The 18,774-nt window shown below is 37.1% G+C and overlaps 1 protein-coding gene across 1 annotated transcript in view; it reads right to left on the bottom strand.

Annotated features, from left to right (window-relative positions):
- sntg2 (syntrophin, gamma 2) overlaps positions 1–18,774 on the bottom strand; it is a 271,591-nt gene that overhangs the window by 48,276 nt on the left and 204,541 nt on the right. Inside the window, exons 16-18 of the mRNA XM_060855100.1 lie at positions 14,301–14,417; positions 9,044–9,115; positions 5,289–5,498 (exon numbers count right to left, since the gene is read on the bottom strand). Coding sequence (XP_060711083.1) covers positions 5,289–5,498; positions 9,044–9,115; positions 14,301–14,417 — 399 coding nt within the window. The remainder of the gene's footprint in view (positions 1–5,288; positions 5,499–9,043; positions 9,116–14,300; positions 14,418–18,774) is intronic.

The following is an 18,774-nucleotide window of genomic DNA, read 5'->3' as shown; positions in this document are numbered from 1 at the left end:
AATCCAATATCCAGAATTGTTCATTCAAAAGAGTAACTGAGCTGTGGAATAAATTACCACCGATGCAGTGTGTCACAGATAATTTGGGCAAATTCTGAAGATGAAAAAAATTGAGAGATATGATAAAGAGACGAGTGGATGGGCTTGAAGGAAATTCCAGTTAATTTATCAATGAATTTGAACGAGCTTTATTGTCAATAGACAATAGGTGCAGGAGTATGCCCTTTGAGCCTGCACCACCATTCATTATGATCATGGCTGATCATCCTCAATCAGTGTCCTGTTCCTGCCTTATCGTCTCTGTCACGTACTGAAACGAGTGCAGTGAAGTGCTTACAAGGCACCACTAATGGGAAACAAAAATTAGAAAAATAAAGAAATAAAAATTCCAGCAGTACAGTTGTTAGGCAAAAAAAAGACAAAACTAAAGAAATAAAAAGTTTAGAATAAGAGTCCTTCCGACCCTGTCCACTGCACTGTGCTTCTCCTCAAGGATCTTGAGACTGAGAGATCACTCTGGATTCATCCTGAAGCTGCAAGTTCATGCTGGGACAAACGACGCCATGCCAGGCCGCTGAGAGAATATCATGCAAGAAGATATTTACTTAAACCAAATGCATTTTATTCTCTTTCCAATTTTTTTTTATATAAGAGGTACCAAATTATTTTGTATTTCAAAATTCATACATGAAACTTGGGCATCTCTAGCTGGGCCACCATTCCTTGCCTAACCCTAATTGCCATTGAGAAGATGGTGATGAGCTGCCTTCCTGAACTCTATAATCCATGGCAGGATGGTGCATTCCACTTAGGAAAGGTTATCTAGAATTTTGATCCAATGACAGTGAAGGAATGACAAAATAAATCCTTGGTTAGTAATTCTCCCATTAGCTGCTTCAAAAAAATGTTGTAAAACATATTTTGTGTCATTATTTTAAGCAAATAACTATCTGATGTGATGTCTACTACACTTTTACTGTTAGCTCAACAAAGATATAACTCACAGTTGGTGATATGATCAGATGAGTGCTTAACACATCCGTGTGGTAATTCCTCTGTGAATTCTTTTGAACTAATTTTTTTTACAAGTTAAAGTAGCACAAACAGCATAGTGGAACAGAATTAAATGGATGAATGGCCAATTTGTGTTTCTATGTGACAAGTTGGCATCCAATATTCTTTTGGTAAATTTGTGAAACATAATCTTTTCGCATTTGAACTCAAAAGTACCAATACCATGTTAGATCAGGACTCTAGTGAGAGATCTTGCTCAAAACACAAATGCATTGCTTCTTTTGCAGGTGCCAATAAACTGTGTATTTCAAGCATCTTCTATTTTTGCTACTGCTTTTTCAATTGGACTATTTCCAGAGCCAGCAGTCATTTAAGAGATAATTGGTTGATACATATACGCACATTAAAGCAATAATTAAATCAGTTCATGTTGAATGAACTACACGCATTAACCACCTACCACTGAATTATACATGGAAAAGGAAAATAAATACTGACAACAGACTCAGCTTTCATCCCAGTGAAAAGTCCTGTAAGAATGCACACTGGAAGGAAGTAGAGAAAACTACTGACATGCGCCATTCCACATAAAAGCCACAGGCAATTTCCATTCTTAATTGAACTAATTTATTACAATGGTTACATGACGTACTGAGACAGAACAAGATTTGTAGATAATATAGTCTATGGAGCATGATCCCAGAGCTGAATGCAAAATTAGACATGTGAATGAGGAAAGCACAGTATTTATGCTGGTGCAGCTATGATTATATTTTATGTAGAGGCAGCTCACCATTACCTTATAAGGGCAAACAGAGACAGGTAATAAATGCTGGCCCAGCCCGTGGCACCCAGATCCTATGAATGATTAAAAAAGATTCTTCCATTTAATCAACTTTTATCATTACTTCAACTTTAACAGTGAGTAGCTAGAAATTAAAATGTCATGTTTCATGTCAGTTTATAAAAAGATGGATGTAAATTATAGAATTTCATTCAACTAGAATTCTGTTTTTCTGAGTTTTCTTGTCGCTTTCTATCAGCCTACACTTCCATTATTCTTCAGCTTCACTTTTCTGTTGCTGGTTGTTAACATTGGGCTGAATTTCGAAGGCTAGCCGCAGGTGGGAAGGCAGGTGGCTGGGGGTTGCAGGGGGCAGGGTCGAGATGCCCTGTCACTGGTGTCATGCATGCCCTCCCCACAACCGCCGTCACTAACCAAAGTACCCCGCGCCCTGCACCACCCACAACACCTCTCCAAGGAAAACCATGATATAAGTTACTGGAGGAGAACGCTTTCTGCACACAGCCCAGAGGAGGACATTAAAGTGCCAATTCTTACCCAAAGGAATCAACCTGCCTTGGCTCTTGTTTAACGGGCAGTAAGAGAGACCAGTGCTCATTGTGCAGTTGGCTGATTTAACCCTACAGACTGTTGACTAGTTAGAATGGGCATTCCCAGGTGCCAACAAAGGTTCCTCCCAACAGATTGCTTCCTAATATCCAGCCTCTTTGCCTGCTCCCTTGCCCAGTGCATTAGACCCTCACCTCTTTTGCAGGTGGCTATCAGCCTGGCCCGAAATATGAGGATGCATCTTGAGATGTTTGAAGATGTTCGGCATATCTGCCATCCTGGCAGCAGCAAAGTGGAGGCAGTCTCACCCCCGGCATTTATGCTGGGTGCTGGGGAGTGCTGCTTCAGTGTAAAGTCCTCACTGTACAAGGAATTTAGAAATGTTTACTTTTCAAAATAGTGCAGAAGTAGTTTAGTTTTTAATTCTGAAAGGTTAGGGGTGAGTTTTTACACAATCTAAGCAGCAGTGTGAAGTGCTTTAGACACTGCAGTTACGTGGGTCAATCTCAAGGTGTACAAAACCTAGTTACATGTATCTGAAACTCCAGGCAGCATGGTTGTCAGGTTTAGCATGTAGTAACTGTACAAACTGATTCATACTCATGCAAGAATACAGCCAGAATCTGGGGTCAGACTGTAATTGACATCAGACATTCGCTCTGCTTTGCTGTAGAATCAGTTTGGATCTAAACATGTTACATATGGTGCATGAATTTTGAGTCAGTGTGAAAACAAAATCATTTCCAATGGACCACTAAACTAAATACTTCCAAAAAAATCTTTGAGTTGTTTTGCATATAAATGCAAGTTGTTCCTGCTATCATAGCATTGTATCCTTATAGAATATCTTTATGTGAAAATGTTTTCATGAAAATAAAACAGATATTTGCACCAGCAATGGATATGTAAATTCTAATTTTTTTTCAGTGTGTTTTTAGTATCACTCTGTGCAAGAGAATTGAGGGTGAATGAGCACAGTGAGATCAGAAGCTTTAAAAAGCTATTTTCGATCTCTCTGCAATGCTGCTGCAGGGTCAGAACATAGTGATTTTAAGGACTTCCATTCAATCAGTAGCCTAAGGCTTCCTCTTTATTATTGGATTTCTTGACATGTAGGTAGCAGTGCATTATCATTGTTTGAGCTTGGACAGGACTCCATGTAATAGCAGTCAAACAAGAATCAAAGCTAAATGAGACTTTTTTGCAAGAAATCAAATTGCTTTTAGAACAGAATTCTAGCTGTGAATACACCCTAATGCTTCTCAACCTCAAATTGTTCTTTCAAAAAGTACTTCTGGCAACAATCCATACCAAATGAGAATTGCATCAATTAATCTGCAGCTTGGCTTTCTCTATTGCTGCTTTTATGCTTTTGGGAGTGTTTTCTTAAGAAAGGATGTAAGCTGGTAGAATAGGCAGTCACATTATGTTTAATGCTTAAAATAATGGAAATAGCAAGAACAACAAGAATATTTGTTGCATTAATGGTCCTTACTGTGTGGAAATCCAGTTCTAAACACACAATATAAAGCATATAAATTAGGAGAGGAATAAGCTATTTAGCCCGTGAAGCCTGTTTTCCAAATCAATAAAATCATTGCTGATCTGATTGTGGCTTCAACTCCACTTACCCCTATACTGTCTGACTCCGTTGTTGGTCTCCCTCCACCTTGATATGCATTGGATATCTTCTTGCAGTGAGTTATCATTAAATCAACTGCATATCCTGTCAGATTATTTATTAATAATTGGAAAAGCTAATGCAAGTACAATGATAATGTATATTTTAAACACTAGAAAAGCTTCTAATCTATATTCAAATTCATTGTTTGCCCTCCTTTACTTATGTAACAACAAACTGATATTTTTGATACTAAATAAAAACTGAAAGAACTGAAAGATATTTGTGATGTTTGCACTGCATCCACAATAATATGACAACACATCAGTCTCTGATTATCATCTTTCATCTCATAGTACAGCACTGTGCAGTGACTATGCCAGTGAGGAAGATCTCAGTTTGCAAAAAAGCATAAGAAATCTTTTTCTAAATCTTAGATTTGATACTGTAGCATATTAACAGGACTGGATTCAGTATGCATAATGGAGATCTCCAGTTTTTCCTTTTACAAATACTTATTGCACAAGTGTTATTGTGTTCATTAGTGGATAACTCGATATTTATTTTTCATTCCTTCAGTAAACATAATACAAAATGTGAAGTCAAGAAAAGAATGCAGAGTGAATTAAAATTAGAATTAGCTTCACTCTTAAGTGCAGTGCAAAGTTTACAAGTCGTCACTTACTGCACTATCTTGGGTACAAATGTACCGAGGTATAGATTCTTAGGGGAAAAAAAATAGAAAATAAAAGAAATAAAAAGCCATGTACAACAGACCTTCCACAATAATAAAGTGAAGGAAAACAAAAAAACTGGTTTTAGGTATAGTTGTCTGCAGTCACTGGAGTTATTTTACATTTTCCATATTAGGTTGAAGTTGTAGTTATCCAAAATATGTTTAATTAAATAATTGAGTCAAAAATTTCTATATCTAAGGTTAAATGATTAGAAGTTAGATTTTCATGTGTCTGATCTGTTAATGTGGAATTAACCAGTTTTGATGAAAAAAATCACTTTTGTGAAATGATTTCTCTAGAACCACAGAGACAATATCCATGTGAATACTCCTCACAGTACATACCTATTTTCCAGAAAATAAGCACTTCTAGTATTTTTACACCTTACCACTGATTATAAGCATTTGCTGGATTTTGAATTACAAAATCATATTGTGCACATATCGCTGTCAATGAGCAAAGCTTGGAGACTTCATCATATGCACCTTCCTTGATAGCAATCATGGTTTTGTTGGAATGTAAGTAATAACCACATACAGCGAGTTCATATAATCTTACTTACTCCTGCTCTCTGGACTTCCATAAAAATTGCTCTCTGGAAGGTTTTCTCCCACACTGCAAGGTCGCTGCCCATCTCAACACAGAAATAATGGTTCTCGCCTTGACCCGCCAGAACACTGAAACCGTACGGCCTCTGGTCTTGAAGCTCACAGTCCTGATGAAGACCTAAACATAAGTTTGCTTGAAGCCAGCATTCATCAGCAAGCCAGAGCTGTAAAATATTCTGCAGTAGATTATCTTCAAGCCATTTAACCTGAGACAGATAATGTCTAGAATACACTTTAAATAGCCATTGCTAACCAAAGATTATGGGGAAACATTTCTTTAAGAAAATTGCAGCATAATGAAGTATCCTAAAAGTATTCTGTTTCAAACATATGTGCTTCTCTAAAGTATGGTTGATATGGTCTCAATGTGCAAGCGCATATTTGAAAAATGTAATGTCAGAAGGGAAATTAAAAGCACTTTCATGGTGCACAAACTTAATTTGTTCATCAATCTCATTATATTATGAAATAATTTGTTAAACATTAAGGAATACAAATTTAGTTAACTATCTTGAGTTTAATAATGTATAACCAAATGTCAGATTAACTGGAACAGAAAGGCTGTCAATCAGATTAATTTTCTAGAATTACACCAAGGAAATGAATGTCCAATGTTCATTGAATGGCAAACATAGAATAGGAGTATTTCAAAATGAGCAGCAGTTGTAACTTTTTGTACAAAACATTTAAAGTGTAGATTTGATTTTGTCCTCGACATAGAATAGTGAATGGACTCTCAAACTCCTAGCATTCACTTATACCTGTGTTTTGTTTTTTGCGGCTGTTTACTTATTTACTTATCGATGATATTTAACTCTGTGATCTGCCTGTATTGCTCACAAGACAAAGCTTTTCACTGTGCCTCAGTACACGTGACAATAAATTCAATACAAATTCAAATATAAATCATGTAAATGAGATTTGAATGCAAATAAATTTAAGGAAGCATTCAGTTTGTTGTCTGTCTTTTTTAACTGAGTTCAAAGGAAAAGATCTGTTTTAGGTGATTTGATAGGGAGGTTATTGCAAAAAGATGAATTTCAGGCACAGATTACATCTAGCCCCATTCACACTTCATTGATGTTTTGCATTTTAAACCCCATTTTCTGGAAGTTAGTCTTGGCTACAAAACTAATCCTACCCTCCCAAATAAGTTAATCACCTTGACAAATTTCTGCTATTCACACCCCATTATGGGCCTTCAAGGAAGATCCTAATATCAAGTTTTTCTTCAAATACAGTGGCACTAATTTGCACCTTTTAAATCTTTGAAATTAAAGAATATTCAATTTATTAAAAAAACTCACCATCATATGCAAATGCAACTAATGAGTGATGCTGCATAGTTTATTTTAAAATAAATGTTACTTTTTAAAACCAATTAATTCGCAGGGAAGATTTTGGGCGGCACGGTGGCACAGTGGTTAGCACTGCTGCCTCACAGCGCCTGTAGACCCGGGTTCAATTCCCGACTCAGGCGACTGACTGTGTGGAGTTTGCACGTTCTCCCCGTGTCTGCGTGGGTTTCCTCCGGGTGCTCCGGTTTCCTCCCACAGTCCAAAGATGTGCGGGTCAGGTGAATTGGCCAAGCTAAAATTGCCCGTAGTGTTCGGTAAGGGGTAAATGTAGGGGTATGGGTGGGTTGCGCTTCGGCGGGTCGGTGTGGACTTGTTGGGCCGAAGGGCCTGTTTCCACACTGTAAGTCTAATCTAAAAAAAAATTAGTTTTTTTTTGGTGATAACCTAAGTTATATTAATAAAACTGCACAATATTAGAACAGTCAAGTATAAACAAGAAATTTTTAAAGACACAAATCTTGAACTAGAACAATTTTGAATTCAATTTGCACTGGATTACTTATTTCACCCAAAATGGAAATGCATTTCTAGTTTTTCAAAAGAATTTGAGTCAACCATATTATCAATGATACTTAGAAGCAAAGTGTTTACAATCTTTGTTCAAAAAAGTGATTTCATTTGCTATGTTTACATATTTATCTTAAACAACAGCAGATATGGCTAAGTCAACAACATGTGCACTATCTTTGCCCTATTCATTGGATAGATAATGGCTTCTGAATGGTGAATTAGTCACTAGGTCTCCTGAGTGCACACCTCCTCTACAATGACACCTGCAAGTAAGATATGATGACTGGGAGTCAGTTGCTGATTGTTGTGATCTTTGGAGGCTGACTGGAAAGGCATTTGAAGAGCCAATGAATTGCACACTGTTAACCCACTGACTTCCTCTGCAGCAAATGCAAAAGAGTATATGCAAATACATGTCAGAGTGTGGCTCCTGAGCTACATCAGACAATGCCTAAAACAGGGTTAATCACCAAGACTCATACCATTATATTACAAGGAGAATGACTGCCACAACAATACATACCACTTTGGAAATAACATTTGAAATACTGATGAACCATCTATGGCATCACTCACAAGTGACAAAAAAAATGTGTCCTTCAGGTGAAGTACTGTCAACAGGCAAGAAGATTGCAAAGAGTACCTGGGCATAATTTAGTTCCTATTTATAGATGTTTATCTCATCCTTATTTTTATACAACATTTATATGATATTACTGTTTATTGTTCAACCACAAAACTTTAGACAATTTGGGAATCAGAGGTACAGCTGGTTGAAACACAGATGTTTTACTGCATTACAGGCTGAAGATCCAGGGAAAATAAAATTTATGCTCTGTACCATCACCACATGGTCGGAGAATGTAATTATAGCCTAAAAGATTATGTGAATAGTTAAGTTTGCAACAGGTAAAATGTGTAACTATTGGATCTAAAATTTGCAGAAAAGCATTTTAAGGCATTATCAATGTATGCACTGTATATTTATTAGATTAGATTGAATTCCCTACAGTATGGAAACAGGTCCTTCAGCCCAACAAGTCCACATCAACCCTCTGAAGAGTAACACAGCCATTCCCCTACCCTAAATTTACTCCTGACCAATGCACCTAACACTTTGGGCAATTTAGCATGGCCAATTCACCTGACCTGCACATCTTTTGGATTGTGGGAGGAAACCTGAGCGCCCGGAGGAAACCTTAAGCTTAAATGTGATTGATACCTTTTCCTCTTATCTTTAGTGGTCAAACAATGTCAGGGATGTAAGTTCTATTCATGAACCTGCCTGAGCTCTTTCATTAAAAACAATCTAATGAGTTGAGCAAAATAGTACCTGGGTTTCTTTATCAAGGAAAGGCCTTTTTTTTCAACATTGGACAAAGTATGGCTGCAATTGCATAAAATGACTAAATGTACATGGATAATCACAGAGATAGAAGCTCCCATATACATCATTCGGTCTTCAAAATGTCATCAATTTTGATCTTTTAAACAATTTCATCATTTTCTTATAAAATGCTAACCCACCATCTCAAAACTAAAGATTTTAATAGCCAGAGCAAATAAGTAGTTTAAACTTTCATCAGTACAATAGCACCTCCTACAATGCAACACTGTAGGAGTGGTGTTCAAACCTGGATCACTGATCCTGTGCCCTTGTGACTCAGAAGTAAAAATACAGCAACTGAACAGCCAAAACATGAAACCTTCTAATTTTCATATTTCAATTGCTGCACACAATATATGTCTAACTCATCCAAGATATAAATTTTAGCCGGTTATTCAATGCTCTGCATTTTTGCCTGAATAGTTTGATTTCATTGCTAAACAAAGAGAGTTACCTTGTGAACTTTACAAAGAATCTCACAGAGGTTGTAGATTTTTTCAGCCCACAGCCAGTCACGAATGCTGACCTATATAAATAAAAAAAACTGTTAAAATTATAATGTCGTGGACAAAATTATGGCTCAGTTGTGAATTATCCAGTTAGTGCTATGCAATTTAAAAACTGGCTTGTTGTAGACTGGGTAACTCTTAAATTCAACTCTTAAATCGGATGCATTTTATCACAATTTGTTTTTTGGGCCCTTAATTAACCATTGATATTTTGTAGCAAGTCTGTCACCAAGTAACGTGATTAATTCAATACTTTTGATCTACTGGACACAGTAGCAATGAGAGAAAAATCAAATGCAGTGAATAGGGTGCCAGTGTAGAATTGTGAATAGGATTAGAGGATATTAAGTGAGGTTGAAAAGATAGAAACTTAGAAAATGTTTTGATTTGGTGGTGCCGGTGTTGGACTGGGGCGTACAAAATTAAAAATCAGTCACCTGACGAAGGAGCAGTGCTCCAAAAGCTAGTGCTTCCAAATAAACTTGTTGGACTATAACCTGGTGTTGTGTGATTTTTAACTTAGAAAATATTGGATACAGAAAGATATTATTTAACCCATCTTGTTTGTCCTGGCCAAAAAATGATTCTGATATGCAAGTAGCCATACCAACCCTTCAAAGTAGCCAGGATGGTGAATTTATTGGGTTGTGAGCACATCAGCAGATAAAGTGTCATTCATACAATACCTCACTGCTTCTGGTCAATAAGCAGCACAATTGTAGCTGGCATTGATTTAATGGGAAAAGGATGGGGCTTTGGAAGCATTCAAACTGAAGAAGTTGATGCTAAATAGGTGTGGTTTTGTGATTTGTTAATTCATTTTGAGTTGTCCTACAATGGCAGTCCTACACAATGCTCTCCACTGTGTCCCAATCTCCTATTATTTCCCCTTGACCTTAATTTGTATCTTTGTTTAATGTGTACCAATTTCCCTAAAACCATTTCCACCACCCCTACAGACACCGCATTCTAAAACCCAATTGCTCATTTTCGAGAATCATCTCTGCTCCTTGATGTTTTAGTACAATATCTTTGTAAGAGTCCATGTATTCCTATTTTTGAACAATGGCTTAAAAATGAGAAAAATGGACATTACGTTTTCAAAAAGAGAAGAATGTGGAAGAAATTTTCCACAATTTGTAAAAACAAGCAATATTAATTTGAATCCAGATGAACTAGTTTCATTTGTTATAGGGGTCACGAAGAGATTAGCAATAGAAACACGCCTCTGATTGGTCAGGCTGCAGTTTAACACAGAATCTGAAAGAGGAATGAAAACTAATAAGTGAGGAAACCTCCTGGAGCAGGTTGCAACTATCTTGTAATGATTGTAAAGTGGTCATCCAGGTGGACCTCAGAGACGACATCCCTGATTGGACCATATGTACTGCCCCAATCAGGGACCCCAGGCTGACAGAACGAAACAGCAGTGTCAGACATCCTGTTCATTCTGATAGCTATCTCTGAGGGGTCTGGGCCAATTTCACAGACTCTCCACAAGTAAATAAGCATGATTTGGTGACAGGATGCCAGCTTCTGTAGAGCTATTTCAACCCTCTTTCACTTTTTGCTGGAAAGTTACACTTCCTAATTGTCTGTCAAAAGATCAGAAAAATTACATTCGGAGATGAAGAAATGTAAAATTCTAAAATCCAATGGAAAAAGACAGGCCCTGAATCCAACTAATTAACCACTGAACTGAGGACTGATCGTCAGTGTGCAGACAACATTGAGTCATCATTGAAGGATCACCAAGATTGTGAAACACTCCATCTAGCTTTGTGTTTTTGGTTGGCGGTAAAGAATTGTATTTGGCTGACTATTTCTTTTTCCTCCACTCATTATGAGTTTTGTGTGTGAGAATTTTAAAAAAGGTGAAGTTTCAGATGCAAATGTTATAGATTCTTTCATTTTATTGTTCTTACTGAAGTTAAGCTTGTTCCAATAAACATACTGATTTTTACTTTTACTGAAGGATGTTGGTGTAGTTTGTATTCATCCTGCATAACACTCATTCAGAAGCAAATTTGGTAGTTTGATTAAATCTTCTTATTCTTGGTGACTCCAGGATAAGGAAGGGCAGCACAGTGGCTAAGTGGTTAGCACTGTTGCCTCACAGCACCAGGGATCCAGATTCAATTCCAGCCTCGGGTGACTGTCTGTGTGGAGCTTGTATATTCTCCCTGTATCTGTGTGCGTTTCCTCCCACAATCCAAAGATGTGTAGGTTAGGTGAATTGGCCATGCTAATTTGACCATGGTGTTCAGAGATGTGTAGATTAGGTGAATTAGTCTGGGGTAATGCTGAATAGTCAGGGAATGGGTCTGGCTTGGTTACTCTTTGGAGGGTTGATGTGGACTTGTTGGGCCAAATGATCTGTTTCCACACTGTAAAGATTCTAATTCTAATTCAATTTCAAGCACACTATCCGAGTGAGTCATGACAAAGTTTTAGGTTCATGGTCAAGATATTTTGAAAGAAGGACAATGTAAAATGGATAAGGCAGGACTTATGCACTGGGGAGTATTACCGAACAAAGTGACCTTGGGATGCAGGTGCATAATTCGTTGAAGGTGGAGTCACATATGACCAGGGTAGTGAAGGCGGCATTTGGTACACTTGTTTTCATTGGTCAGTTCATGGAGTATAGGAGTTGGGTTGGCATATTGCAGCTGTAGGTTAGGCCACTTTTGGAATTCCGCATTGAATTCTGGCCTCTCTGCTATAGGACAATTGTTGTGAAACTTGAAAGGGCTCAGGAAAGAATTACAAGGAAGTTGCCGGGATTGGAGGGTCTGAGCTGAAGGGAGAGGCTGAAGAGGTTGGGACTTTTTTTTCTGGATCAGAGGTGACCCTATAGAGGTTAATAAAATCATGAGGGGCATGGATAGAGTGGCTAGCCAAGGTCTTTTTTCTCAGGTTAGAGGTGTCCAACCAGAGAACATAGATTTAAGGGAGAGGCAAAAGATTTATAAAAGGGATCTGAGGAACAATGTTTTCACACAGAGAGTGGTGCATGTATGGAATGAGCTGCCAGAGGCAGTGGTGGAGGCTGGTACAATTGCAACATTAACAGACATCTGGATGGGTATATGGATAGAAAAGGTTTAGAGGGACATGAGCCAAGTGCTGGCAAATGAGAATACATTAATGTAGGATATCTGGTTAGAATGGATGAGTTAGACCGAACAGGCTGTTTCTATGCTGTACAGCTCTATGACGTGAGGGAAGAATGTACCAGCTTGAGATAGAATGGGTTTTAAAAGAATAGAATTTGATATTGAGACTAAAAAACAAACTGAATTTATAATATTTGATGGCAGAGAAAAGAGAAAGACAAAGAAAGAGAGTTAACAGAAGTGGAATTTAAATTTCAAAGAGAAAAAGAAAAAGAAGAGTGAGATAAGTAATTCCACTAGAAAATGATAGTTTTGAATAAAAGACATCAGAAGCCGATGCAGGCTGTGCTGCGGAAAATCCTAGTCATAATCTAAAGGCCAGTGAGAAAATGTTTAAACTTGTACAAACTATGGTTACCAAAGTTGAGGAAAAGATGTGTTTTTGGTACAGTAGCCCATTCTCATGTATTCTTGGGCCCATTCTCACAGTATCTGGAGGTACAAATTAATGCAGATGCTGAAATCTGTACTGAAAACAAAAGATGTTAGAGATCACAGTGGGTCAGGCAGCATCCATGGAGAGAAAGTAAGCTAACATTTCAGGTCTAGATGACTCTTTATCAGAGCTGAGGCTGAGGTTACTTGGCTTTCTGTCCATTGATGCTGCCTGACCCACTGTGATCTCCAGCATATTTTGTTTACAGATTACTTTATATGGGTTGCTTTCAGTATATCTCACTTATTTCTTCCTGCTCTTAGCTCTTATTCTCAATTATTCAGCTTTTTTCCTACTCTGACATGCTATACATTATCTCTGCATTTGCCTATCCCTTTCACATTTCTCTCACTGAGCTCTGTCTCCACTTGCCAGCTCACCTCATCCCTTCCCCTCCTAATCCAACTTCAGCAATAAATGCCATATTTTCCCAGCTGATAACAGTTCTGATGAAGAATTACTTGACTCTAAACATTACCTCTGTTTTCTTCCCACGGACACTGCCAGACTTACTGAATTCCTGCCGAAATTATTGATTTTGTTCCAGATCTGTAGCAAATGCAGTACTTTGCTTTCTATTACCTTACAAAAGTCATGTGATTCTGAACAAATGGAATAAATTAATCATGCAGACTCTTTGGTCCAACTTGTCCATGCTGACCAAGTATCCAAAATTAATCTAGCCCCATTTGCCAGCATTTGGCCCATCTCCCTCTGGACCCTTCCCATTCATATACGCAACCAAATGTCTTTTAAATATTCTAACTACAACTTTCTGTGTCACCAGGAGATGACAAACATATATCAAAGAAGCATTCTGGAGTGGTAGTTATTGATTTGTAACATTGGAAAACTTGACAACCAATATGTGCTCATCAAGATTCCATAAACAGAAATGAGATTAAATGATCAGATAATCTGATTTTATTGATATTTGTTGAACAGATAAATATTGGTCAGGACACCAGAGAGTTTTTTGGTTCAAAATAATGCTATGAGGTATTTTATATCCATAACATCCAATGATGACTGCATTGACAATGCAACACTCTTTATTTGCTTCATTGGAGTGCTAACCTAAATTATACATTCAGTTGTAGCCTTGAAGTCACCATCTTCTGAGTCAAAGATGAGCCAATGACATCTAAGTGGATGAAAAAAAATCCTCCGAAGACAGCTTAATAGATCTGAAATTTTAATTCTGTTTTCTCTCCACAGATATTGCCAGACTTGCTTTCCAAGACTTAGTTTCCAACAATTTCAGTTTTTGACATCTTAATGGACATGGATAGTGCAAATATCTAATCCGATTCAATTGTTTTTGAGTTGTTTGATATTCTGCTATACTACTTAAATTTGCAACCGGACCACTGACTGAACAAATCAATGATGCACCCTAACACTGTGTTGTTAAATGCCTGGAAGATAAGCTTACCATACATGGGAACATGGTGAGAAATTAGGAACGTTTAACATGTACTCCTTTAATTTTAAGGTGGGTTAATTATTCTAAATAAAACCCAGGAGCAAAGTAATGAGCTAAAAGAAGAAAAACCTGCACAATATTAAAAAATTTCAGCCTCTTACCGGTGGAGCATTGAATATGTGTAGAGAAGAACCTTTCAGTCCCAGAAACTTGCACTTGTAAAGCTGATTGGATTCAGCTCCTAGCAGCTTCTCACTCACCCACCCCATGTGAATTATCTGCAGAGGAAAACCTTAGAAAATTGAAAAGTCAATCCTCAAAATCAAAACACAGTATTTTTTTATGATTCTTGCACACAAAGTCATTAATTTTGTAATGAAACCTCTTCAAGGACTCTGTGCGGTCATTATGTCTAAATCAGGTAGGAAATTGCTCAACTGGATTATCGAGGTATCAACACTGAAAAGTGTTCGGTGTGGCATTATGAGGATTTGAATCCAATTTCGAATGACAGCCTCCATTGCTACAAAGGCACAACAAGGATAGCCTCAGTAAACTCAAAATATTCTTCAGAATTGGCAGCTTACTCACAGAATGCACAGCATTGCAGGTTCAATGTCACTTTACATTTAATTTTTGCTTTATGCATAAAAAAGAGACTAGCCAGCAACTTTAGGATATTTTAAAAGCTACAGTCAGAAAGCTATCACAGCAAAGAATGACTTAGTTTTCCTTGTTGTTTTGAGATAGAGATACAAATTCTGAAATGAATAAACCCATACATATTTTGGCCATCCAATATTTGTAGATTGAAGGTTATAACAACTGGTGATTTCATGTATCGCGCATTTCACGTTTACATAAATTGCAGATATTTTTCACAAAGGAAGAGTGGGCACTTTTAAAGTGATGTTTGCTCAAAATTACTAAGTGAAAACAGTAACCTCATGAGATTTTCATTATATTATATAATGCTGTAATTCTGTTGGAAACAAGAGCCTCAGCACGGTGGCTCAGTGGTTAGCACTGTTGCCTCACAGCGCCAGATACCTGGCTTCAATTCCTGCCTCAGGCAGAGTTTATACATTCTCCCTGTGTCTGCATGGGTTTCCTCCCACAGTCCAAAAATGTGCAGGTTAGGTGAATTGGCCATGCTAAATTGCCCGTAGTGTTAGGTGAAGGGGTAAATGTAGGGGAATGGGTCTGGATGGGTTGCGTTTCGGCGGGTTGATGCGGACTTGTTGGGCTGAAGGGCCTGTTTCCATGCTGTAAGTAATCTAATCTAATCATTCAGGCTGTTCACACTGCTAGCAGTTACCACACTGGTTTGACAATAGCTCTGGACATGCAGGGACACTGAAAACCGCACAATAAGTTAGGGATGTGCATATCTCGAGTTTCGATACTGTTTGCTTGGGTTGAACAATTTAGCTTAATGGGCTATTCATAATCAAATCATTCTGAGCTGTTGTTAGTCAAATGATGTTGCTGGAAGTCTCCAATAGAGGGAAAGATCTGACTCAATCCCAGTCAGAAAAATGATATTTAATATTCTGGTTTTATGTTTCGTCTCTGGGCAGCAGTACTTTAAATTGAAATCACACATTTCGGAGCTTCTTTCATTGTAGAACTTTTTCAAAAGATGTCACTTTCAATTACACCCAGTTCTGAACTCATATGAAGAATGTTGTTTGCAATCTCAAGAAGATTGAAGGTGATCCTTTTCGAAATGGGGCTGTAAATTATGGAGATACATATGGAAAGTGGAGCTTGTTTTACTGGAGAAAAAGTTTTAAAATTCAATGATACTTTGCTAGCAAACAGGTTATGTGACTTTGACACTACTCACAGAGACAAAGGATACTTGTCCAAAATTAACAAGTCTCAAACAAAGAGTCTGGATTAGAATTCCACAGATTGTGTGCAATAGAGTTCTAAGGAAAAGTGCAGTTGATTGTTGATTAATGTTCATTAATCCTTTTAATAAAGACCAGGGTAAAAAATATGGGTAATGTGACAGCAATTTATAGAGATATGCATAAGCACAGCAGGTAAGAAAATTTATGGGATATGACAAGAGTATGAAGGTATCAACTAATGAATAAAACTGATTAAATGGTACAGATGTAATATCGAACTGAAACTTCGACAAGGTATTAAAATCCAGACCAAAATCCACAATTTTATACCCTTAGAAGTTTTTTGCTGCCTCTCTCATTCAGTGAAACCTCTGAAAAGAAGCTTCAAATGGCCTTTGCTTGTTCTACATTTTCCATTTAATATTCTGAATATTCCTTTGATTTTTTGAAAGAATGTTAAACTTCAATTAGGTCACAACATCGTGATATGAAGCTGACCTCATTCTCCGAGTGTAAAGATAGATAGTTTGAAGGGTACTAAAACTTTCCAAGTCATTACTCTTGGATGTCTGACTAACATGCAAATAAGTGGAGCATAGCAGTATTGATGATAAGATGACATACAGGCCAGGAATGAAATGTTTTACATGACAGCTAGCTTTGTGTAACTTAATTGTCTGTTTTTGTGGAGATGAAAAGAAGCACTATAGCAATTCTCTGACAATATTTTTTATCTTAGCCTCCATTTTGGCCATATCTGCAAATGCAAATAATAATTGCCAAACCGTCATACACTGATTCACATTTCTTTACCCTCTTAATAACTGGCTATAGGTGTTACAGCAAATCATAGAATCGCTACAGTGTGAAAACAAGTCTACACTGACCCTCCGAAGAGTAGCCTGCTCAGATCCATTCCCCTACCCTCTTGCTCTACAGTTACCCCTGACAAATGCACCTAGCCTACACATCCCTACACACTGTGGACAATTTAGTGTGGTCAACTCATCTAACATGCACATCTTTGGATTGTGGGAGGAAACTGGAGTACCCGGAGGAAACCCACGCAGACACAGGGAGAATGTGCAAACTCCACACAGCCACTTGCCCGAGGCTGGAATCAAACCCAGATCCCTGGTGCTGTGAGGCAGCAGTGCTAATCACTGAGCCACTGTGCCGCCATATGAGGAGATGGCAAGAGATTTTTCACTTTGAGAATAGACTATAACAAACTTTGTTGGATGGAAAAAGTTGGATCCATAATTTTCAAAAAGTTAGAATGTAAACAAGTATAATTATAAGATTTTAGTTTAACCTGTGCCATTAATGGTCAATAGAATAACAAATAAATAAAAGAAACCAGCAAAATGTTCAAGCTAGCAATGTTTGTGATAATATTGTACTTCAGACCTGGAAGACCCTTGACATCCAATGGTAATTAGAATAATAATTGTCAATACTTCTGGTCCAATAAGACAAACTCAACCACGGCCCTGCTAATGATCAGAACTTTAAAAGATGGGTAGGTTGTGTTAATGCGGCTATGGTCAATTGCTAACATTCACTTGGTGATATTTTAGAAAATGTCTAACAGGCGTGAAATTAGAAGTCAATATTTTCATGAGGAGAAAGAGGAGTGAAATTGTGGAATAAAGTATCAAATCATGCAGAGAGAGTTCAGGGAATGAAGACCTTCCAGGAAATAGACATGAGGAAGTTATGCTACTCAAAGCAAAGTAAAGTAATGGATAAGAAACAATTAAGGTTCAAGTGTCAAGTTAAAGCTTGATGGGAAGCTATTCCTAAAGTTGACGAAAGTGCTTCTCTAATATATTTTTTACCTGATTATGGTAATTACTGTTATAAACATCATTTGCAATTTTTGGACCTACAGTAATTTTATCAGCCAAGATGGCATTCAGTATTATTATGTTTCTAATTGACTAAATTATGCAGCAAGATAATTTATAAAAGATAAATTTTAGCTTAACTTCCCTTATTTATCTATTGGATCTCTTGTTCAGCGATAGACTTTTATATCAATTCTCTATTTTATTGTTCAAGTCTATGTTTGAATCTGACAATTGACTGAAGGGAATCAATTTATTTTATGTTTTGTAAATACCAATCTTATCCAGAACTCCATTGGAAAAAAGTGATAACAGAAAGTGAATATTTGTATAAATGAGAGATTAGAGATCAGAAATGTAAGAGATAAATAAAAATCTGCTGCTATACATTAGGTTGAAACTTATTTCACAATACCTTTGAGCGATTTTTGAACTGCTGTGTCCTTATTTTATTTATTTAAGTCCATAATGCCAAACAAACTACTGTTTAATTCCCCATGGAAAAAAAAGGTAGATTACCTTAAGAAACAAATACAATATATCAGACTAGAACAAATGCAGTTTCCCTTTACTTGAGGACTGTTTGCAATTTGCAGTATGGATTATAAAAGGAAGATAAAGTGTATGAATTCATTAAAACACCCCTGGCTATAAATAGCCATTAATTATAAAATATGCAAACACAATAAAATAAATAAATTAGTGCTTCCGAGTGAGTAGCCATGATACAGATCTCAATAACCAAGGAAGTGACAGCAATAATACCTTTCAAATTCTTCATCTCAAACATGATTGAAGTCTAAACATTATTTAAACAAGGTTTGCTATGAGTGCAAATACTAAATAATGCACAAACAATTCCTTTAAATTTAACCTGCACACATGTTCAAATTCCAGCCACCCTTCATTTGGTCACAATTATGAAA

Source organism: Hemiscyllium ocellatum, chromosome 3 (genome assembly GCF_020745735.1).
Source record: "Hemiscyllium ocellatum isolate sHemOce1 chromosome 3, sHemOce1.pat.X.cur, whole genome shotgun sequence".
Classification (NCBI taxonomy): Eukaryota; Metazoa; Chordata; class Chondrichthyes; order Orectolobiformes; family Hemiscylliidae; genus Hemiscyllium; species Hemiscyllium ocellatum.
This window is presented reverse-complemented; position numbering and strand designations above follow the sequence as displayed.